At 43.8% G+C, this 24,201-nt stretch overlaps 1 protein-coding gene across 4 annotated transcripts in view; it reads left to right on the top strand.

Annotated features, from left to right (window-relative positions):
• ptprub (protein tyrosine phosphatase receptor type Ub) overlaps nucleotides 1–24,201 on the top strand; it is a 172,372-nt gene that overhangs the window by 105,888 nt on the left and 42,283 nt on the right. For all 4 annotated transcript variants that reach the window (XM_075465221.1, XM_075465220.1, XM_075465219.1 and 1 more), the window contains exons 6-12: nucleotides 1,701–1,875; nucleotides 4,242–4,535; nucleotides 12,283–12,600; nucleotides 14,466–14,575; nucleotides 18,554–18,755; nucleotides 20,462–20,564; nucleotides 20,646–20,919. In XM_075465221.1, the coding sequence (XP_075321336.1) occupies nucleotides 1,701–1,875; nucleotides 4,242–4,535; nucleotides 12,283–12,600; nucleotides 14,466–14,575; nucleotides 18,554–18,755; nucleotides 20,462–20,564; nucleotides 20,646–20,919 (1,476 nt within the window). The remainder of the gene's footprint in view (nucleotides 1–1,700; nucleotides 1,876–4,241; nucleotides 4,536–12,282; nucleotides 12,601–14,465; nucleotides 14,576–18,553; nucleotides 18,756–20,461; nucleotides 20,565–20,645; nucleotides 20,920–24,201) is intronic.

Raw genomic sequence — 24,201 nt, 5'->3', positions numbered from 1 at the left:
TTGCTTTGGGTTGTGTAAAAGCCAACAGATCAAATGTATGGCGGTTCATACGCACAACTTCACACAAAGTGAATTGACTGAAAACACTAGAAAACAACCCCCCCCCCGTCAGATATCCTGTGTGTTGTGTGCCGACAGTGTGGGCTTGAAAGATGCTCGTCGTTTTAATGGTGTGGAACAATGGGAGAAATGCCCCTCACCGTGCAAAAGTGAGGAGAGGCAACAATAAACAGGCAAAAGAAGAAAACAAAGAGAAACGTTTATTTGAATCGTCATCTCTTTCTCCTCTGCGCTTTCACTATTTTTCTCACTTAAAGGCCCGGCTGACTTTGTTTATCTTTTGTTGCTGCTTTTAAATCCTCTGCGTCATGCTCAAACGAGCAGCTATTCCTCCCCGTCTCTCGTCCTTTTAGATTTAAACCAAAGCCCAAACTCTCTGCTTTATTCATCTGTTAGCGTTTGCTCTAAACTGATTAAACCTTGATGAATTAAAGCCAGTTTGCCTCCCAGTTCCAACTGCCGAGCAGTTAAATGTTTTGCCTGAATAATGTGGCATGCCGAGGACGACTGAATTTGTGAATTGGCTCCGTTAGGGAAGGACACTCATGACATTCATTACCCCCCATAATCAGTATTATTTTAACAAGATTTCATTTGTTTTTATTAAAGCATGCCCGGTTGTCAGAATGCAAGATTCAATCACTTAGATGGTCCCACAATTCTAATTAAATAGTACACAATTGGACAATTCTCCTTTTTTAATCACACAGCTCTAATGGGAACTGACCCATATGGCAATAACTCAAGTGTGCATTGTTACATTATTAGCTCGATGTGTCCCGGGAGTTCACTGGGCAATAACTGTGTACAACTGCAGCAATCGGTACTGATTGTGTGTGTGAGCCTGCGTTATTGTAAGAGATTGGGTGTCGTATGTACGGCTGTATATGATGATACACACGGGTGCCATGGTAAATCAGCATTTGAATGACACGATCGCAGTGCAAAATGATGGAAGAAAAGGGAGTACAGGAAAAAAGAGAGCCAAAAAAAAAAAAAAAGTATGAAAATGAAAGTGAAAAGATGGGAGACATTTTATTGACCTTTGCCATAACATTTAACAGCCACACTAATACAAATCGTATCAGGACCGCCCGCGTCTTTGGAACAACCGATAATTGATAGAGCCGTTTTTTAACTAAACGAGTCCTGCAGGCTGCTTCAGAGCCTAAAGGGACATCCTCCCATTTTATGACTGAATATCAGCTTCCAGTCATGGTGAGTGCTGCTCAGCATGAGAAAACATTTGTATTCTGCTGACCTTCAGGCCTGCATTACAAATAGGGGACACTGTGTCGAAGAGATGCGGGCATTCATCACGGAAGCAGGGAAGGTATAATGAAGAGACTTTATCATGCTGGATTATGGGACGTGTAACATCTTGGCTTTTGACAACTTGACCCGTAGAAGGAGTCGGCAGTCAGGATAGCTGAGCCTTTAATTCAAATCTGGTTGGTCGTAATTCTCCCCAACCTCATGAAAATTTACACGGCTACACAACACATCCTTGAGTGTCAGCCTACGTTTCTGTGCGGTGACCAACCTGAGTGAGATATACACGTCTGTGTGTGTGTGTGTGTGTGAGGAGTACATGATGACCCATCCTGTTTTCTCTGACCCTGTCCTTTCCTGCTTTCCAGAGACACAATGGGGACATTTTAACAATGGCGTCAGTCAAGCACCTGAGTCATCGGCGCTTCGTGGTGTCTTTCCAGCTAGATGGCGTTCAGCGTTCTGATCAAGACCTTTACCGCTGTGTCACTCAGTCCCCCAGGGGCTCGGGGGTCTCCAACTTTGCTGAGCTCATCGTCAAAGGTAAACACCGTCCTTTCCTCCCACCTTACAGTTTTTCATCCTATCTCGCTCCTTTTCTCCTCTGCTCGCCGTCTCTGTAGACAACTGCAGATGCTGTGGCTTTAAAAAAGGTCGATGCCGATGATGTTTTCAAAATTCCGTCAAGACAAACAGTATGCTACTCATGTTTAGATGGTGAGCACAGACAGAAGCGGAGCTTCTTGAGCTGAAATTGTCAAACAGATTGCCATCCCGAGGAGTCTCAGCTTTTTGTCAGAAAGCTGCTCACTTGACTTGGTCTCTTGCAGCCCCTGTCATATCATGAGCCGCAGATGGTGACCTCACTCTCATTACTCACTGCAACCCCACAGCCTGATACCACTTTGACAGCCTAGTAATGACATGGCAGCGGAACGGTCCGATGGCATAACAGACTCCAGCCCTCAGCTAAGTGATGATGAGAAAGGGAAATAAGCAAGTCCTTCGCTCTGTTCTCCTGTCGTTGCCACTCACACAGTTGAATTTGTCCTGTACTTTGGTTTAAGGGCAACTCACTGAAAATATATGACAAGCCCATCATTCTCAGCTGCACTTAAGCCTAATTTGTAAATGCAGCGTGCTGACAAGCTAAACTAAAAAATTACCCCTGCCTGTAATCACCATATTAAGATTGTCAGTGCGAGCATGTTGGCATGCAAATGTTGACATTTTGCTCAAAGCACGGCTGTGCCTCAGCTCAGCCTCGCAGAGCATAGCTGCAGGTCCTCAGTCTTAGTCTGCTGCCGCACGAGGCGAATCCCTTTCATCGATGCGGAACAATGGCTCGGTTTTAGTGTTGCGATAACCTGGTAACTGCTGTACAAAATGTTGCCCCCTTTTTTTTCTTTTTTTTTTTACAAACGATTACTAAACCACGAATTCACCCGACAGTGAGAAAAATAAAATAAATCCAATTGCTTGTTCTCACACTCCCTGCGGAACTCATCATGTGTGTGCGTGGCTGTTGCTTCCCTTATTTCCTATTCATGGCAAAGCTGCAGCCCAGGCTGAAGTGATGGAGTGCTGCAAGTTGCGTTGAAGCCAGAAGGATGTAACTCTTCATCTTAAATGGGCTTAACGAGAACTCCATAAATACCTTTGACCTCCACTACAGTGCTAAGAAGAGCCTCATCATCTTTTTAATGAGTCAGATCTGGTCTATTTAGTAATGTGGAAAGGATGAAGCTCTCCTATTCCCCCACAGTGAACAGTAAATACATAATTAAAAAAAACAAAAAACATTGCCATGTTTATCCACGAGTCTCTGGCTTTTCTTACAGCCCCACTGTACTTCTGTGTTTGACCCTGAACACGGTTGAAGATGCGCTTCCAGGGATCCGCAGCGACTTGAACCATAAATCTAAATGAAACCCTTAATTAAACAGAAAGCAGCGCCGAGAGAAAATGTGAAGTTTGCAGAGTAGAACTGGTGGAAACAATGGGAACAACTGTGAGTGGGACAGAGACAACAATAAAGTCTAAAATCAATGAGAATCACTGAGAAAATAAAAACTATTCACGAGAACTTCAAACTATGGAAGACACGCATGAGTTGTTTAAAAAGTTTAATCACGCTGGCAGCTCGTCTTGTGGTCTAAAGTTGTCCTTTCATTAAGGATGCGGTCAACCCAAAGATGAGCTGCTGCGGGCTAAGAGAAGCAGCACAGAGCAGAGGTAAGGTTCTGCTAATGTTGAGAGCTCGCAGAGAGGAAGGCCATAAAAGACAGAGGCGCCTCTGCTGGAATGAAGGATTAGTCACAGCTGCAGATCCCACTCTGATCTTTTTTTTCCTGCTTTGTCCTCGTTTCTTTTCCATTCCCATTCCTCACTCACACCGTTGCCCGTGTAATTGTTCAGTGGCTTGGATCTGCCTGTAAGTGACATTTGACCGCCGGGCTCTGGGGATTAATTCTTGCCTTGGCGATCTTGTCCAACAGTGACGCAGAGTCTCCTCTTTCATTGTGGTGAGCAGCTACGGGAACAGACAGAGAAAAAGCTTCTACGGGTCTTAATACCTCCGTCACAGAGTTGTCACATTCTTTGCTTTGGATGCACAGCTGTTGTTTTCAGTCGCCACTTTGCTAAGATTTATTCAAGGCAGTGAATGCCTTGTTAATGGGTATGACTAATCTGCTATTTGAGCACAGTTTGACCTGCTCACATCCTGCATTCTCTGGAGACTCATCTAAGACTCACTGAGCTTAAACATACTGAGAGAGGAATCTGTTTGCTTATAAGTGATCAGTAAAATTAATAGCACAACTTCACCCCGCATTTTGTGCCGGAGCCCACCAGCAAATGCTTTTAACAACACAAACCCCTCACTGTTTTTCATCTTCTTATGACAGTGCCTCCGTCCCCCATCGCGCCGCCTCAGCTGCTGCGTGCCGGCTCCACTTACCTGATCATCCAGCTCAACACCAACTCCATCCTGGGAGATGGCCCCATTATCAGGAAGGAGATTGAGTACCGAGCCAGCCAGTCTCCGTGGTCAGAGGTGCATGGAGTCAACATGGTCACCTATAAGCTTTGGCACCTGGATCCGGACACCGAGTACCACATCAGCGTGCTGTTGACTCGGCCTGGAGAGGGAGGAACTGGTCCTCCTGGACCTCCACTAGTGAGCAGGACCAAGTGTGCAGGTGAGCCTTCAGTACCTAAAAAACACTGGTTACAGAAATGTGTTGGCGTAAGGCGTCTTTAAGTAAAGCATTGTGCAGTCGTGATAAGTTTTGGCAAGTTGCTTTTTATTGTGGCCGTGTGCTGTAATTTGAATCACTAACGGTAATATGAGAGTAGACATATCATTCCCTATTTTCAGATGCCATCGCCATGAAGTCTGATTGAGATGTCTGTGGCATACTTTGGTGTAAACACCACAGAAATATAGCTCAACACTTTGCCTTTTTAACCACAAATTTGCTTTTCACAGCAACTGGTTTCAAGGCGTAGAGCGAGCCACTCGACTTTAAGCCCTAAAAATGGAGCTTACCGGGGGCAATTGAATCACGCCACTGAGTGCAAGAACTGCCAACGAACAAGTCAGTTTAGTGTTGTGCCAATATCTGACCTCCCGCAAAATTCCACTCCCCCTTTTTTTTGTTCAACTTATTAAAGTAAATGAATTGCAATACACAAATTACACCCAGTAACCCTTAAAGCATGTTCTAACTGGATTACTCAAAGGGAGCTCAAAGCTGCACACGCAGCAAACCGAGCTCAAACTGTCACACATCAGTCTGATATAAAAGTTTAGTTCTCAAATACTTATATTTCCCTCATTCGATCTCATCCCGAGTCATGCGCCTAAAGCGGCCTAAGTTGGTAAAAAAACAGCACCACAAATTGGACGGCTGAACTCGAAGAGTGGCGATGAGGAGGTTGGGTGTCTCGTCTGAACTGGGAGTGTCTAAGCGACAAACTGTGCCCCAAACAAAGTAAGAGGGCTGTTGTGTTATTTCTGAGTTTTTGAGTTGACAGTGACTTCAAACACCCAACTTTATCCTCCCAGCACCGAAAAAGAGATCAAGTGTAACTAAACGCGAGCAATTAGAGATGATTTTGTTTAACTCCAAACACAGACGCGCACACACACACAGATTATATATATAAATTCTGCAAGCTGACTATATCTCCCAGCTTTCATCCATATTGTATGTTGTTGGTTTTAAAGGTACCCTCTGGATTACACTTGTAAACAAACACAAATTAAATTTGCATTCACTGTACTTCAGAGTTTTTCAGAGCTTAAAAAAATCTACAGGAGATCTTTAATCGACTAATACGACCACTGTTCCGACCTGTCCGTGTTATCAGTCGCATCATCCTTATGCTACAATGCGGCTCAAAACCTTGCAGCGTGCCTGCATGTTTGGAGGGATGAGCGTGCTTTTTCTTTAGTTGGTCTCGGGGAAGAAAGAAAAAGATAGCACTTTGTGATGGTGCGTTGATATTACTCTGAAAGGACTCTCGATAAAGCACGTAGTGCTCGGGGGAATTAAAGCGCGCAGTGTCGAGGTGATGCAGTGCCCTGAAACCGAGCATTTGGGAGTGGAAGGGGAAACCACACAAACACAGGGGCTGTTCTCATTCACCAACACAGTTCTGCTCAGTGTATTTCTAAATTACCGCACATTGGATCAGTATTAATGTAAAATGTATACATTTGTCTCCTTTGCAGGTAATGGAGTCACTCCCAACAAGGATACTCCGCTTAATGCCACATGTTGTAACTTTTTGAGACCGAATCGGTCACGATAATCTGCTGAAAATTCAATCATGGAGGAGCCGATGGACAAGCTGAGTCAGTCACTGCATATACTTATCTCATGAGAGAAGGCACATTTATTATCACTGGGCTTCTCTCAACTCGGGAGCTGCGGGAGACTGAAAGCGAGACTTTAATTGCTGCTTGCATGGCCATAACGGTTTTAGGGTTGTTTAAAAGATAACAGCTGATTGGCTGATTTGAGGAGCGAGCCTAAAGCAGGCTTCTGTTGTTTACACTGAACAAGTAAGTCAATTTCCAAGTGTGACGAATGGTCATGAGTTTTGTAGGTTGAGAACTTTTCTAGATTTTTCTGTTGCATCAGAGAACTGGGGTCAATGCAGTGGTTAACACCGTCACCGTACAACAAGTTTTTGGGTTCAAATCTGCTGACTGGCTTGAACCTCTGTGTGGAGTTTACATGTTTCTCCATCTGTAAGAAGAAACGATGGGTTCATTTATGGCTCTCGTGAGTGTGAGTTTGCATGGTTGTTGTTTCTCTCTGTGTGTTAGGATGGGCCCCCGCCGCCTGTACAGTATCAGCCGGGTCGGGGTCCAGCCCTCATATGAGTGCAAGCGGGACTCAGTGAGGATAGAAAATGGATGGATCAGAAGGCAGTGAAAAGTGCTGATTAACTACAAAAGGCCTAATGTGCTCATTTAACGTGACTCACATATGACGACGACAAGCAATTTTCAACAGCCAAGATATTGATCTGAATCCGTAGTAGAGTTCAGTGGATTTCTCCTTTGTTCGTCCTCTACGTCTCAACTTATCCTGCAAAGCAGATGGGTTCTCCCGAGATCTTTGAGATCAGAATCACAAAAGAGTCCATCTGACCACGCTTTGAACTTCGGGGTATGAACTTTTACACAGGTAGGTTTTTGGCCGTCATCGCAATCAGCAATACCGGCTGCTTTTCACTGGGGACTCGTCTAGGGTCCATGCTAGATTGGATCAGCAAGCGACTTAGCTGAAGACGGAGGGACTCTTAGCTGTGATTGGTGGTGAGCCTTACGGCCTAACAACTCTGTGTTGGGCATTCTCCCAAATCTGCAAACACAAATCAGCAAAAGTCATAGTGGACAAAGATCTGCTTGTGGTAGAGTGAAACAGTGTTAAGAATTGGAACAATGTCTGCATTGGTTGAATGCCCCAAATACTTTACTTACAAAGTCCTATGTCCTCTTTGGCCTTTATCTTGGCGGGGGAAAAGAAGAACTCATTTGAAAAGAAATATTTGTCATCACAGCTGTTATTCATTTGAAGTTTTTTGTCTCATCTGGCTTTGTACTTCTTTGCCAAACATGTTGTTCTTCGTGCTCGCATCAGTGGATCTCTGTAATTTGTCACCGCGCAGACACATAATACCCAAAGCGAAGAGCAGCATACCAGACAGCTACACCCATGCTAATATCTAAATGTATGTATACACGGACCATTAAAACAATGTGTTGCTGCGCGCACACACACACACACACACACACACACACACACACACACACACACACACACACGATCCAGGCAGTCATTATCCCAGCCTGAATCTGCACTGTGTGTGTTGTGAAGTCACACGCACAGGAAATGGAGAGCTTTGCATTACCCAAAGGCAGTCAGTGGATTCGTGTCCTCCACGGTCATCACTCTTGTCTGTGCCCAACGGTCTCTACCTGCCACACACTATCCCTCACATATCGTCCTACCCTGCTCCAACAGAGCCTCCCTGGCCTCCTCTCCGATGACATATTAAAGCTACTCTCCTCTCCCAACAGCCAAAGACACCCCTCATTCATCAGGCATTGTGAGTGAACTCAAAGCTCTCCCTCCTCAATTCCTGCACAACCATCCCCAACTATGGACACCAATAATTCACTATATATTTATATATATATATATATATAGTGTAGAGCGTTCAAAACGAAGGTGAAGCAACAGAGGATTCACAACAGATGGAAATTGCTTTCACAGTTACCGGTATCAGTGTTTGTGAAAGTCACTAAACTCAGCCTTTAAAGATGTATTTACATTTCAACCACTGTGACATTAGCTTGTTCAGCCATGTGTGGGATAAGTAATACTGCTGTGTTTGCTGAGCTGTTAAGCAGGGCATTTAAATGCAGCACTTGTTCAATACCGAGGGTGTATAGGTGAAATTAATTTTGCCTGTCATTGTCCCTCATGTTTTTCCTTAGATAGAGGTAAAGCGGTGTTTGACTGAGGACTGAAATTGTTTTCCCGCCGTGCCCCTACATCTGACTGCCTGCATGGCTTGATTGTTGAGTTTACACTTCTTACACGGGGGGGAGATGTTGTGTTACACATTATTACAGAAAGCTTCAACAATGGGAACTTCCTCCACCTAATTTATTTACCCTCCTTGATCCTGAAAAACATTTTCTCCACCGCTCGCATCCCTCAGCTCCCCTGACCCACCCTGCAAACCATCTGGTGTACTCTACCCTAAATGACCCAACGTTGTACTGCCGGTTGCTGATCGTCCCCCTTGCTGTTGGCCTGATTAGGTTTAAGCACGAGAAAATGGATGATGGGGTTGCTGTGGCGATTTTGGAGAGGTGGTAATTATCCAGTGAACAGAAGGGATATTTGGACCCTCTTTGTGTTTAGGAGGAAAGTGAATTTCTTGTCTGAAAGCTGCCTTACCACCGTGACTAATCTCACTCTTCCATGGCCATCCTAATATTTCCCTCTGTCCCTACTATGTTGACACACACAAACACACACACACGCCGTCATGGAGTTGTGCCGTCTTGGTGCGGAGGCTGTAAAACTAATGGCCGTGAATGTGAACACGATCTCCGCCTGGCTCTGATGGCCATCCAGGTGTGCTTGATGAGCCATTTCTGTGATTATCAGCACGGTGCATTAGCACAGCTTGAAGCCGCTCAAGTAAATCACAGAGGAGAGGCAAGCATTTGTGCTGCAGGTGGTCCCCAAACTATGTTAATGGTCTTCCACCTGCTGCTGGGTCACTGAACCTTCTGGAAAGCCCCTGCCCATGATCATCGTGGTCTGTTAAAGGGAGAGAACACTGGAGCCGGGCTAATTTTAGGCACATAAAAACACAAGTGATCTGCATATTTTGGCAGGTGATTCATCATGTTTTCCATTCAGAGCCAGAACTCCTCACGTTGGGACTTTTCTGGTGTTTAGTTTTCTACACGACATGGGGATTCATGTCATTTAGAACTTGATAAAGTCATTCACAAACCTCCAACCGGTCATTTTATGCTTGAATGTTAGATTGATTGCTTAGCTCTTTAACCTGTGTTGTTGCTTCCACCGTAGCTCTCTCGTAGAGAAACTTTTAACTACGCGCTGCACTGATGCTGACTGAAACAACAGTGGTCCATCTTACCGAAATTATGTATTAACATGGCACAATAAGGTAAAATGCCCTTGTGGAACAGTAATGTTATTACATCCCAGAGAACGTATTTGAAATGTGCTCTGTACCTGTTCAAGCACACAAAAACACGCCCACCTTTCCAGTGACTTACCTTACATGCAGCGTTGCCTGTACCAACACTCTCTGGCAACACACGCCGTGTTTCCAGCCAATGGCAACACGTCTGATTGTTTGCAGCTTCTCAAAAGATCGCTTCAGATTCGATATCAGCTCCCCACCTGCACGTGGAACCAGTTGCACAAAGTAACTTTTGTTTTCGCCCATCATTGTTTGAAGTCGCAGCATCTCGGAACCGTTCCGCCCACAAGGGGTGTGCGGGTCCAACTCCAGACAGACACAAACACATGTTGCACAGGTATGAATGCTCACACCTGGTCTATGTCATAGTTTTAGCGTCAGTTAGAGACCATAACCTACCCTAACTTCCTCCATTCAAGGTTCAAAATGGCGCTCTGGGCTGTTGGCCATGTCACGATGGCTGCAGTTCTTTTGCCACAGGGTGCCAGAAAATGGGTGCATGTGGAATGGACGAGGCAAGGGGGAAGGAGCTGGCACAAATGTCCACTTTGAGAAAGCTCATAATGAGCACACTGTGGCCTCTTTGGTGGTGCTTCATCAACTCAGCAGTTAAATGCTTCTCTTTATTTAGCTCTCAGAATGTGCAGGCTATCAACTGCATCATTAAGACAATCCTGAATCACAGTGAACAATGGTGCATTAATATTTCTCACTGCATGCAGTGCACTCTACTACTTTGCGATTACCGTGCCCACTCATTCATCTACTGTTCCTTCCCTTTGCTCTGGATGAGGGTCAGATCAATGCTCCGTCCATATTTCCATCTAGTGTGAGATGCTTGACAGCAAATTAAAAGAAAAAGCCAATGAGTGCCAAGGCTTCCAAGACAGATTCGAACCGCCATTACATTTCAAGAGCCAATAAGACGCACCTAAGAAAATGGGAATTGTACTGATCTGATATATAGAGGAGCGAAAGAGAGCTAAACCACTGCTTTATACAAGAAAGGTGGGTGTGTTTTTGTGTCCTTGAACAGGTGCAGAGCACCTTTCGAATCCGTTCTCTGGGATAATTCTTGTTTTAATGAATTAGTCCCTGCTCAGTGATGCATTGGCCGTTTTATTCAAGTTCCCCCACACTAATCTGTGCTGCAATGAGTCAGTGCAGGAATGAAGACCTTGGCCGGCAACCTCCAACTCCGCCGATGTCTCCCCGCACCCCATATCTCTGCTGTCATTCCCTGCCTCCCTGGCCCATTACTCAAAATGCCCTAATTAAAGAATAAAGCCTCACACTACATTATGTATCATACTGCTTCACAAAAAAAGGGCGTCGATTTGGTTAATAATGGTCGCTGATAAATGCCTCCATTGATACAGAGGATGTCCTTGGCTTCACTTGGCCTCTCTTCAGCTTTCGGACGTCCTCTTGAACACTGGCTGCTCTGTGCCTCTGTGCATAGAGGCTCTCTTTATGTCTCAGCGAGCCATTACATTTGAGGTGGATATCAAAGACAGAGCTGTTAGACTGAGTCGGAGAACGTCGGGTTTAACTCGTCGATGACCAGAATTAACTTGCTGCCTTCTAAAAATATGTGTCGGGCTGCTGCGATGACCCAGCAGTTAAAGGGACCAGCGGAAGTAAATGTCCTTGCTTGGCACTGGCAGTTAGAGGGATTAAACTTCAGGGCAAAGATGTGTAACTACTGGGGAGTCAACTTGCTTTGTGACACAGAGGAGAGGACTGGTGGGAGAGCGACAGCAACCCACAGCCTGTCCTATTAATTAGTGCAGTTGGCCCGAGTTCCTGTTCCACCATTGGGGATGTGGGTGTGCTGTGCTGGCAGAAAACTGACCTCTATTTTGCGGGCCGGTGGCGGCGCCAGAAATTTTTTTTTGGGGGGGGGGAGTCCATGCTGAAACTATTACATTCAGTGGGTTGGAACAGAAACTAATGTCTTCTTGTTTTTGTTTTTTCTGTGTGCTACTAATCTGTTGGGTTTATGGTTAATCTTTTTGCTCGTTCTCATTTCCATACACAGGCACGACTGCCGCGTGGAAGTACATTGCGTTCATGTGGCCTTTGGTCGATGTAATGCGATCAGGAGCAGTTTTTTTTAATCGAGAAATTTTTGGTTTTTTTTTAGAATTGCACGAGAATATTGTCGTTTAAGGTACATACAATAGAATCTGTGCAGAGATTCAGCGCTCAGCTTAGTTGTGGTCATTTATTTGAAGATTCATCAAATTTGACCTGGTTTCACTTCTTGGAATAAGAATTTACTTTCATTGTAGGTTTTTCCTGCTCTCTAAGGGGTTTATATCTACTTTATTTAGATTATTTTGATATCTGTTTTACCTGCTAATCTTTAATGTATCGTATAAATGACATATTTTTTATTAAAGTCTATTTCATTTCATTTCATTTGATTTTTTTTTTTTTTGTATCACTTCTACATTTCCTCTTCTTCTTATCATTATTAATAATTGCTTTTTCACAGTTTAACAGCTGAAACAAATTTCTGGGAAGTCACATGATGTTAGTTCACCCATCATTTTGCAGATTATCCTATCTGAAATTCTTAATTAAGCATTTTTGGACTTTTTGGCATTTTGTAGCTCAATCTCTCTTTTCTTTCCCCTTCTCCTTTTCTTCCTTCTTACTCGACCCTCCCAGAGCCCATGCGTCCACTGCGAGGCCTCATAACCACCGATATCCAGCCCAGGCAGCTGTCCCTGCAGTGGGAGAATCTGGCATTCAACCTGACACGTTGCCACACCTACTCGGTGTCCCTGTGCTACCGCTACACAATGGCTGGGGGAGGCGGAGGCCACAACACCACCGTACGCGAGTGCCTGGCTGTAGAGCACAATGCCTCGCGCTTCACGCTCCGTGATCTGCCCCCCTACCACAGCCTTCACGTCCGTCTGTCCCTGGCCAACCCAGAGGGGAAGAAGGAGGGCAGAGAGGTCACCTTCCAGACTGAAGAGGACAGTAAGTCCCTGGTGGAGGTTATGGAGAAGAGGACTCATTCTCTTTCATGACAGAGTACAGAAAAACTTCAAGTGTAATTGAAAATTACACTTGAAAATGGAAAACATTTGAGAGAAATGATCACCTGAACGGTGACTGATACTGTTTCCAGTTTAACACGAAAAACCTAACGGATTAAAAGGCTGTCAAATGTCGTCAAATACAACTACAAACTCTGCAAAGTCAAAAAAAAAAAAAAGTAATTCTATGGAAACTCATTCGGGGCCACCCATGTCAAGGGCACTTATTTTCTAATGAAACAAAAGAGCCACGGAAGAATGATTTATTTTTAATTGCTTATTAGGATAATACACAGCCTACTTGGTCTACAGGACTCTCTATAGTTTGGTAGATTCCATCGTGAGTTTCTAAAAAAAACTTTCTTTAAAAGTCAGATAGAGGCTACCGAAGGCTCACCAAAACACACTGTAAGGGGACACTAGGTAAGGTAAAATGCACCATATTATTTAAAAACTGTCCAAACAAGATACCCCTGCTAGTGTTGAACCCGCCGATTACAGCTAATCGAGTATATTTATACACCACCCTTGTAACCTCGGAGTAACTTTTTCCTTCTTACTTTCCCATCGTTTAGAAATGTCAGATTATGGAGGAAATGTTGACGGCTCAAAGTTTTAGTGTTTTAAAATGCAGTGAATTTGGCCAAACGGCATCCAGCTCTATTCTCCTTTCCGAAGCCTTGATCCACACAGGCCGAGTATTGTCCTTGTGTAGTGTTTGACGGCGGCCTGGTCCTAGGCCTTTATCATCAGAGTGTGATTTGTGAAATGGAACACGATATCTCATTTGTTTAAATATTCTCACGGCGAATGTCAAAATAGAAACTATCCAGGATTGAAACTTCCCCTCGACCGGACTTTTGTTCTCCATCTATGGTGTGAGTTTAAGTAGTTCAAATATACAAATCTATAAATCTATCGGCTTCTGTTAACATTTGGTGAGTTTCCTCTCAAACCTCTTGCCAGCAGCTCCTCTCATCTCTTCTCTAAGCATTAATATTGAGGGAGTGACCGACAGACTGATCTGTCTTAGGCTGCATCAGCATTGCAGAAGATTTTTCTTCCAGATGAAAATAACCTGAAGGGGGGGGAAAGTCAGGATAGGATTCTGTGCCTCTTATCTCCTATTTTTCCTCCGTTGTAGCATATTGTCTGCATGGCTAAGGGAGAAATCAAATCAAACGAGACTTTTCTGAAAGACATCCAGACAGAGAGAGATAGCAGATCAACAGAGGATCAGAAAGCAAGAGATTTTTTTTCTCCCCCTGCCTAGATAATGATGAATATGTGTTTTTCATGAGTACTTTGCATGAGTCTGAAGAAGCAACTTTGTCGTCCAGACTATGTCAAAACAAACAGTCGGCTCAGCTGTTAGGCTCGTCCTTTAGCCTCAGGCCTGAATCTTACATAGCAGTCTTCCTCTGTAGAGTGCTCACACAGACCGTGGGGACACCGAGCTCAACTGTATAGCTCCAGAAAACTATGTAAAGTGGAACATTCAGACATTCACAGTCCTTTCACACATGCCAGCAAGCAACTGATATATTCATCATCATGTTTCAACTTTGACTAAAGATCGGTATGAAATTACAATATCATTCCACCATTTTTCTTTCTCTTGTGCGCTGTAGACTTAGATTTATGCAGTCCGTCAACAAGCAGTTGTCTTATCTGGCGTTCTGTGTCTCACGTGATGCAATGTTCCGAGCCGTGACATTCCCTCCTGTGATATTGACAGGACAGGATCACAGCGGGATCAGCACTTCAATTTCCCTGACAAATGTTTGCTTTGACGATTTCCCATAGTTCCCGGAGGCATAGCACCAGAGTCGCTCACCTTCACCCCTCTCGACGATATGATCTTCCTGAAGTGGGAGGAGCCTGTCGAGCCCAACGGTCTCATTACCCAATACGAGGTGAGCCCTTGGAGACGCTTCTGTTGGCTTGAGTTGCAAATGTGGTCCGAGCAGCAGGGATGTCATTTGTCCATGCAATCGAACTGTAAGTAAGACTTTCAGAACGAAGAGTGATTCAACGCCACCTTGACATCGTATTGTAAGATACTGGAGTATAAACATGTCCAAAATTCTCCAAATTAGGTCGAACTCTGGTCGCTGTGCGAGCGGTAACACTAAGGGCTAGACTCAGCAGAGTTGGTGGATACTGCCTTTAACTTTTGGGTGAACCTTTTTGTAGGCTAATTCAGCTTCAGCTAATTTTGCCCTTTACCCAGTGGGGCATGTGCATTTATCTCTTATTACTACTGTAGGAGGCTAACTGAAGTAGTTTGTCTCTGGCTCCTGCTTAGAAAATATATATATATATATATATATATATATATATATATGTAAAGATACATGGAAAAAAAAGTCATTTAAAACAAATTTCCCACAACCTCTTGGATTAAGAGAAGAAGCAGCCACCATCCAGATGATGGTGCCTTATCATTGGAAGAAAAGGCTATTTCATATTAGAATTTTCTTTTAAAAACATAATGTAGTCTAAAATGGTCGTGGGTTGCGAGGAACTAGACCACGGTCAAATCCGGCCAGCCAATTTAGATAAACAAAATCACACATCATTATACGATTTAGCAGGTTACGCAGTGTTAAACCCTGAAGGTCGCTGCTGTCTCACTAAGTCAGTGAAAATAACACGAGCAGGAATTTATACGAATGAAACGAAAAGTGGAGAAAAAAGGTGAGTCTTAGCGACAGAGACACACACGATTTACCATTTTGGCTCACACACTCTCACTTATGCCTAGAAAATAGCTCATGGATTGGGGCAGAAGTCCTCCAAACGAAATGTTAACATAATGACCGGTGTTGCACTTGTCGAATTACATCAATTTCAGCAACATACTGCGGTAACTTGCACTAAGTCAGCCTAGTTAAGACAAGTAAAGGAACAAAAGCAGCTGTTATCTCCAGTGGATATTTCTCACTGTCCTCCCGACTGGTCTGAAAACCTTGATGATTCTGATTGCGTTCATCCTGTGTTTGCTGCGTTCGTCTCGTCTCTTCACCCTTCCAATGCCATCAAGTTGTGAGTGTGTGTTTTCTTTTTTACGGTGTGAGAAAATGGGTTTTTGGCATGACACCGCGAGAGTAGTGACAATGGCATGAGTGTCAGTACTTGAGAGTTGGCAGCCCTTGGCTACCTGACCTTGCCTTCTAGGTTAGCGCACATAAACATGCTTTACGCAACATTCAAACACGCTTTTCAATCAAACTGCTGCTTCTATTTCTGACTTTAGAAAAACTAGAAGAGGAAGAAAACCTTGGCAGTATCTTTTGAAAACTCAGCAGAAACATGCACACAACAGTGGAGAAATACGACTCCTCTCTGAGAAGTCAAATGAGGGGACTAAAAGTTGACATTATATCACTTCTTATACAAGGCATCTAGGCAAATTAATGCAGCTGTTTATGGAAGCCTCACCCCCTGCAGTGCTCTCCATCAAAATTGTCTCCTGAAAACATCCATTGCTTTGTACAGCTTTGTCCTCACAGTTTTAGTAAAAGTTTCACAGGTATGTGGCCTCTCGATGACGATTTGACACGCGTAGAGGTGCTAATTATACTCAATACCATCAAACATACCCAATCTTTAGATTTAAGTGAGAGAATGAAGAGTATCCCATCTTCTAAAAAGCGAGGTTGGAGCATTTGGGGGTGTTAGTTTTTCTGTGCTGCCGAGGTACTTTGTGAACTTTTTCCACTTTAACCCTACTTCTGATAGGCGACAATCACATAGTCGTTACGTCCAGTTCCACTTTCCCACCAGCACGAGCTAATCTTCAGCGACACTACATAATGCCAGTTATTTCCTGTGCTGCGTGGAAAAATACTTCCCCGTCCATTCCGTGAATCACTTTCAGCATGGCTGGCACAAAAAGAGATTCAGTACAGTTGTGTGCTTAATCACCAACTACCCCCCCGCCTCTTTAGCGCACGGGTCACTGTGCCTATATTTAACAAAAACAGCAGCGGGGATTGGATACAATCTCAGCGACCTTGTGCACAGGGCTTGGACTTAACATGGCTTTAGTCCCACTGAAAAGGAGCCTGGCACCGTTAATCAATAACTGGCATGCGTTTGTTGCGCTGTAGGGCTTCCATTTAGCTGGATAATGATTTTATATTTACTGTAAAACCCCCTGTCTGTGGTAAGCAATCAGTAGGCCTGCCTTCCAGTCCTAAAAGTAAATCTTCCCCTCTTGACCCTTTTTTTTTAGCAAGTTGCCTCGAGGATATTATTTAATGGGAACTTTTGTTTTGACAAATAAAGTGGAGGACGGGCGATTTATTTATTTATTATCTTGAACTCAGCAGCATGCTTTATCTTCTTGAACTGACAGAGAAAGCTTTGTAGAGAGCTGTGGAAATCCTCTTAATTTCTCTCAGACTAAAGCCTGGTTTATAGTCGGTAACGCAAGACGCAACGCAAGACGCAAGACGCAACGCAAGCCCTTGCGCGGTTGCAAGTCCCCCCTTGCGTGCTTGCGTGTGTCACCTCAATTTTCTAAACTTTACACAAGACGCAAGCACAAGCCACTGGCTGTGTTCGAAACCGCCTACTACTTGAAAACGGCACTCATCGATCTGACAGTATGCAGAGCGTTTACACACAGTGCACTTCACTCCTGTCCGAGCCCAAATCAGCCAGCCTGAAAAGCTGATTTCCCTTAAGCTATAAACTCTGTAAATATATAACTATAGCAACATTTGAAACATTTTCAGGCGAGAAAGTAGTCGTTTAGACCCCCAAGGTGTGGAAAATCTGACAAAATACCGGCTATTTACAAGAAGAAGAAGCATGAATCCACTCGAAGAGCTCCTGGCGGTGAATTTGCTTTCATCATAGTAGGCTTGTCATTGAAAAAACCCGCTACTCCACCTACTGTCCTGGCAGTGAATCGCCACGCAGCACACGCAACCGCCGACAAAGCAAAATGAAGTATAAACGTCTCGAGCCATTAACATACGCGCAAGACGCAAGCGCAAGGGCAGTTAAAAGAAGTATAACTCAGCCTTAACACATTGACCTGAGCCTATTGACCGCAGTGCTGTCCTGCCGGCCCTTCTCATTGTTCTGTGCATTGTCTGGAGTCTTACGCCTTTGAAGGCTGCCGTCTATCTGGGTTTAGTCACTGAATAGATCATAATTCTAACTCAACACCAAGGAGGCATGAGCGGGCATTAAACTCCTCTTATGATAATCAGCAAAGCCGTGGGTTTGATGTATAAGATACCTTCTGTGTGCGGTGCGGGCATGAACAGTACACAGTGAGTGTGTGCGTTCACCCTTTAGGTGGAGTGGATCTCCTCCAGCTCTGATGTACATCCTAATATGCTCACCCTGACTGCGGTAAGGTCACATTTAGCTCTCTTTTCTTTCAAAGAATTTAAGTGGAAATCCTCAGCGGGTTCGTGCAAGGCAAGACAACCTCTGGAAGAATAAAAAACTTTTTCAAAGATTTCACTTTTCAAGGATCGTCACAGCTTTTTTGCATCAATAATAGTTCAATTTACCCATAAAGACTTGAGTGTGTTTTTTTTAATGTGGGCTGCCCAGAGTCTTTGGTGATTATTTACCACTCGCAATACTTTTTTTGGAAAGGTCCAGGTTGCTTGTATGCTTTTGATGTGCAGTGCCAATGCTATTTAGGTTCTATTCATGTAAAATTATAAACCCACGATGGCTAATCAGCACAACCATTGAAAAATCACACCTATTTCTGCATCAAGTGTGTTATATCGAACGACTTGTGCTGAGCCCTTTGTGCACCAAGTTGATTACCTTACTTGAATTTGACTAAATAAAACTAAATGTTTTTCTTCATATATTAAGTTTTTTTTTTTTTTTTGCCCCCCCTCACTTGCAAACAGATCAGTTACCAGAGTATTGAGTCATCTGATCCAGGCATCAACGTCCCAGGACCCAGGAGGACAGTGTCCAAGCTAAAGAATGAGACCTACCACATGTTCTCCAACCTTCACCCTGGAACGACTTACCTGATCTCCGTGCGAGCACGTACGGCCAAGGGCTTTGGTCAGACTGCCCTTACTGAAATCACCACCAACATCTCAGGTACGAACACCACCGACCGTGCTTGTGTGGTATCGTAGAACTGTGTCATCCATCAGTGCCTGTTATCAATGCAGGGATAATCAGAGACTGTACATAGAATATGCATACAGCGAATATAACATCCCCCCCTTGGTTTGTGGTTGTTGATATCTTGGTAATGATCGGAGAGAGTATAATGGAGTTTGAGGGTGTTACTGGAAACCCGATTGGAGAAATATATGTATCTAATATCTATTCAGCCAATCAAGTTACCAGACTAATCATGTGTCTGATCTTGCCACGCTGAGTGCACATTATTTGAGATATCCAACTTGACTGCTAGATGTCAGTTATTGTTGCACAGTTTTTATTTAAAGGCACTTCCTCATTGACTTTACATCTCGGATGAGGTGGCTGCTTCCATATTTTATGCAAAGTCTACGTGTGCAACACTCAGATGTCAACCACCATGTGCTATAATTGGGATTTAGGTATTCTCTCTTCTGACCTCCGTGTGTTCCTCCCCCAAACTACACTACGCCATGAGTTAATGACCTATTTCTGACTGCTTTACCAAACGAGTGGCATACTGTCACCTCCTCATCGTCCAGATGCAAATTAACACAGGAAGCGGAAAAACACCACCAAAGACACCGTTGCCTGTTATGTATGAAACAGTTATGTATGATGCAGTACATTACTGGGAACTTCACATAACTACCGAGAGCTTATTATCAGTGTTGGGAATTCAGATGTTATGTCGTTATTTCCTTTAAGTGATGTGTTTTCACATATTAGGCGATGGGATTACAGGTTTTAGGAACACACAGCGGGACCACTCTATACTTCGGCCCCTATCACCTTACAAATAGGTCCGGTTAGTTTATGATTACAGACTGAGTTCACAAATCGTGTCTTATTGGCTGCATGTCAGAGAGAACTCATGCACCTGTCTTGGAGCCTGTGCAGATCATCCTCTTCCTCCTCTTCACTGGTCCACAGCGCAGACCATTCACTTACACTCTGCGTCTCTTAAATCTGCACTGGCAGCCTGCAAACAATGAACCCTTTCAACAGCCAATACTGTCAGCACCTTCAAATAAACACACTACCTCAGAGTATCTGATGACACCCATTGCCTCATTCGCATGCACATATATACATTCAGATGTGTGCACGTTCGTGGCTAACACACTATTATCGCTCAGACAGATTCTGGAACTGGCAGCGGGCATCAAACTGACTTTTAGTGCCACAGACGTTGAACGTCAACAAATGCACATCCAGTTTTCCTCAAAGCCACACCTTGTGTGATGTCAGCTTTTTTCTGCTGCAGTATTAGCAAACTGCTTTTTAACATGATAATTATCTATGCCTCATGAATGGTTTGCTCCCCCTCCCCCTTACTAATTGACTGCTGATATTAAAGAGAAATATGCCGCCATCTCCAGGGAGGAGCAGGACTTTAACCAAATCCTTTTAAAAAAACGTCTGATTTAGCCTCACTTCTGTGACTTTTAATTGGAATTACATCCAGCACGACTCGATGAGGAAGTCAAGCAATGTATACAATATGAGAAAGTGGGTGTATTAATATGTTTAGTCTTAATTTTAAGAATGGACTGGGCTTTTTGATAAGATCAAATCCAATCAGGCTACGTTTTTCTTGGCACATCATGGTGGGACTTGTTTATGTGGAATTTTTTTGTCTCTATTTCTGACCACAGCGCCAACATTTGATTACGGAGACATGCCGTCCCCCCTGAGCGAAACCGAGAGTACAATTACGGTGCTGCTGCGCCCCGCTCAAGGCAGAGGAGCACCTGTTAGGTGAGGAGACCGCTGCAAACTTCATTTCTATTTTCATACCGCCGACGGCTTATTAAAGTTGCACATCCTTCCTACTTCCAGCACATACCAGGTGGTGGTAGAAGAGGAGACTGTTAAGAAAGTGAAACGGGAGCTGGGGCTTCAGGAGTGTTTCCCGTTGCCCATGTCGCACAGCGAAGCCCAGGCCCGGGGCACGCCACACTACTACACGGCTGAGCTGCCACCCAGCAGTCTGCCGGAGGCCAGTCCTTTCACTGTTGGGGACAATCACACTTACAATGGCTACTGGAACAGCCCCTTGGACCCCCGCAAAAGCTACCTTGTCTACTTCCAGGCGATGAGCAACTTCAAAGGGGTGAGTAACTAAACTCTCATGAGTGATGCAGCAGATCTGGCAACACGTCATCAAGCTGTAAGCATTAGCATGCAGAGTCACTCTGAGCCAGTGATGAGTGTTGGTAATGAGTATCTGTACATACAGTTCTAATCCTGTGGTTAATGCTGTAGGACAGTTGGCATTGTCTGGGTTCGCAACCCTTGAAACAGTATTTATACGATCAAAAAGGTTGTTGGATGAGAAACTGAGCTGTGAGTGTTTATACTCCAGCGCTTTGGCTCTTTGCAAACAAAGCATTTCTGAAACAGGAATTACTCACGTGCTTTACTTACAGCCAGCAAAGCTGTGATTAGCTGGAATTACTCAAAGAAAACAATGCGCTGCTCTTCAATCCATTCGTCTTTCCGTTCGAATCCTTTTTCAATTTTGCCTCGTGCCTTCCTTCTCTGTCCTGTTGCCGCGTGCCCTTCTCTTCTCTGCCTTCACCTAACCAGCTGATTATCTTTGAGATCAAGCCGTGATCAGCGGCTGTCGTTTGTCACGATAGTTGACCTAAACCAAACTGAGAGGTTTCACAGGACTGCATTTGTGGGGAAATGACAAAAAAACTTTGTGAATCTTTGTTGTGGAGAAAATAAGATGTTATTCCAGAGTGCCGTTCCCTTCAGTGTCATCGTTCTTTAGCTAAGACCTTCAGACGTACCAGGAGAACGCCACATTACCTTTTCAAATTCCATTACAGGAAGAGCTGCTACCTCGGCGAGGCAATTACTTAGGGATAATTGGGGACAGGTGCAGATGATCAGAGGTAGAAAGCTGCTGCTTTAGTATTCACAGGCTGGCATTATTGCTGCAAATTGTTGCTGTTGGTAGCTTAGCCTTCAGAGAACATCAGCTCGGAAGAAATCACCAGTGCCTGTTACACTATTTGAATCCTCTTTGTTGGTGTTTTTTAAAGAAAAAAAACCCATGGTTTATGGTTTATCTACCATTTTCTTGTCATGGAATGTGTGTTATAAAGTCCCATGAACAGACCTTGGTGGCTCATCCCCACCAGCGGCATCTTTTTCCAACCCAGTGGAGAAACACATGCGGCGAATGCAGTGTGAGCACTTCACACAACTAGGCTGCGAAGAATGGGATTAGACAGGCGAGGCCTGGCTTTACCAACGGATGGGATTATATTTTGTTTGGCCTGGCAGGCGGCCAGCATCCTTGACCCGCAATGAGGGGAGCATAGTGCCAAATCACACAGTCAAGCACTGTCCTCAGTCTTTCATACACTGCTGTCTTTGCCTGGAAATACAGTAATACTCAGCAGCAATCTTTGGGGCAGCTGAAGTGAAACAGCTCTTCTTGAAGAAAACAGCAGCGTGGTTGAGGGCAGAAACTTTGTTTTCAAGGTTATTCTTTTTTTTTAGCTTAAAAGAAAAGCCTAGATTTGCTATGGCAATAACAATTTCCAGCATTCGTTGTTTCAGAGATATGGCTTTTGTTTACTCAGGCACTTTTTTTTTTTTTTAACATCTGTTATGATGCATGAGCATAGCAAATGGGAAAAGTTATTTGCATGTGAGGGCAGCTGATTGAGCCTTCCAAAGTCGGAGCAATGCCTAGAATATAGCCTCAAATCGAGATGAGTTAAAAAAGGAGACAAAGGAGCAGGAAGTTTGCACACTTTCTTCCCTCTATCATGATGAGAAGACTATGTGGGTATCAGTGAAAGGAGACGGATGACAGTGTTTGTTACCAAATTACTGCAGAAACAGATTTCTCAGGTGATTGAATTGACCAGTATAATGTATGGTGAGAGTGCTGCGTGCCACTGTGACATTGTGGGGTGTTCCGAACAGAGGAAACAAACCCATCATACATCATTACACCCTTTTCCCGTTAATGGCATTATTAACATTTCAGAGTAATGATTTTTCAACTCAGAGACTGGTCTGGCTGTCATCATATTCAAGTGTTAATGAAATAGTCTATTTAGACCACAAAACGGATGTTAATGTTTGGCTCATGAAACCTGCTTGGGCAAAGGAGTATTTTAGCAATTATTAAATGCCCGGCGCTGTTTTGTATCATCCTGCTCATCCTCCGCGTGTAATTATGCACTTCAGGTAGCACTTTGCTCACGGTGTGACTGCACAAAAAATAAAAATTGTAAAAAAAAAAGGGCCAAAAAAAGAGAATTTTAACATTCCAAATATGACTTTGTACAAATGCATAAAAGCTTTTAGCACATGCATGTGCCAGGGGTACATACTCGAGAAGGATTGCATATATGCAGAGGTAAGATGCATAATTACTTTTTGCCTACTCGTTTAGCAGCAGAAAAAACAACAACCCTGATCTTCCACTCAAGGTGTGGCTCGCAGTGACAGCAGCTCTCTCCTGAAAAAGAAGACGCCGCCAAAGTCGCACGTGTACTTGTACCGAACAGATGTTGATGACTGCTTTCTGCATATGAAAGTTGTTTTGAAGTGTCATATTTGGTAATCATTTCAGGTGTTTGCGCCCTGAAAGCTTTATTAAAATGTAAGCAGAATTGTCAGCCTCCTTTTAATTGCGCTCCTCATTAAATCGGTGTTTGTGCGGTCTCTTTGGGTTTGTTTGTCTCTGTGAAAGGCAAATATCACGCTTTATCCTCTTAAACGGTAGAAGTGGTCGAACTAGTTTAAAAGCTGTGCGCGTGACAGGCGTGTGTATTCAGAGCTTCCAGGAGGCAGCAGCAGCCCCTCTGTCACGGCTCTGCATGGGAAGACATGTGACGTGCTTCCACAATCTGGAGGTTGCCAATTAACTCTTCTGCTGAGCTGGTGCACAGTGATTTACTTGTGCATGTTACAGAATGCGCTTCTATCCATCACGGCCGGCTATTTATTTTCTGCAGTAAAGAGACGAAAAAATGCATCCATCTTAATTTGTCAAAGCTTGTGATGATTGAATATATAACTGACCGGAAATGCTTTGGAGGCATGCTCAGATGAATCAGCCTTTTTCTTTTTCCTTTCTTTTTTTTTTTAAAGAATAACGTTTTATATGATTATGCCTGGGAAGCTCAAAGTCACCAGTCAGCATTTCCAAAGGACTCATGATGGAATTGAATAAAGGTGCACTTTAAAAAAACAAAACAAAGAAACCATCATGAATTAAAGCAAATGGATAGTTAGATTCTAATATGTTCAGAAAACTGGCGTGTATTTTTCTATTTGTCTTGTAGTTTTTTTCCTTTCAGTGTCCAGCAAGCTTTTTTAATGTTTGTTATTCTTTACAATATGTTTCCATAAATATGCTTTA

The sequence above is a fragment of the Odontesthes bonariensis genome, chromosome 5, assembly GCF_027942865.1.
Source record: "Odontesthes bonariensis isolate fOdoBon6 chromosome 5, fOdoBon6.hap1, whole genome shotgun sequence".
Classification (NCBI taxonomy): domain Eukaryota; kingdom Metazoa; phylum Chordata; class Actinopteri; order Atheriniformes; family Atherinopsidae; genus Odontesthes; species Odontesthes bonariensis.
Note: the sequence above shows the minus strand (reverse complement) of the source record. Positions and strands in the feature narration are given on the sequence as shown.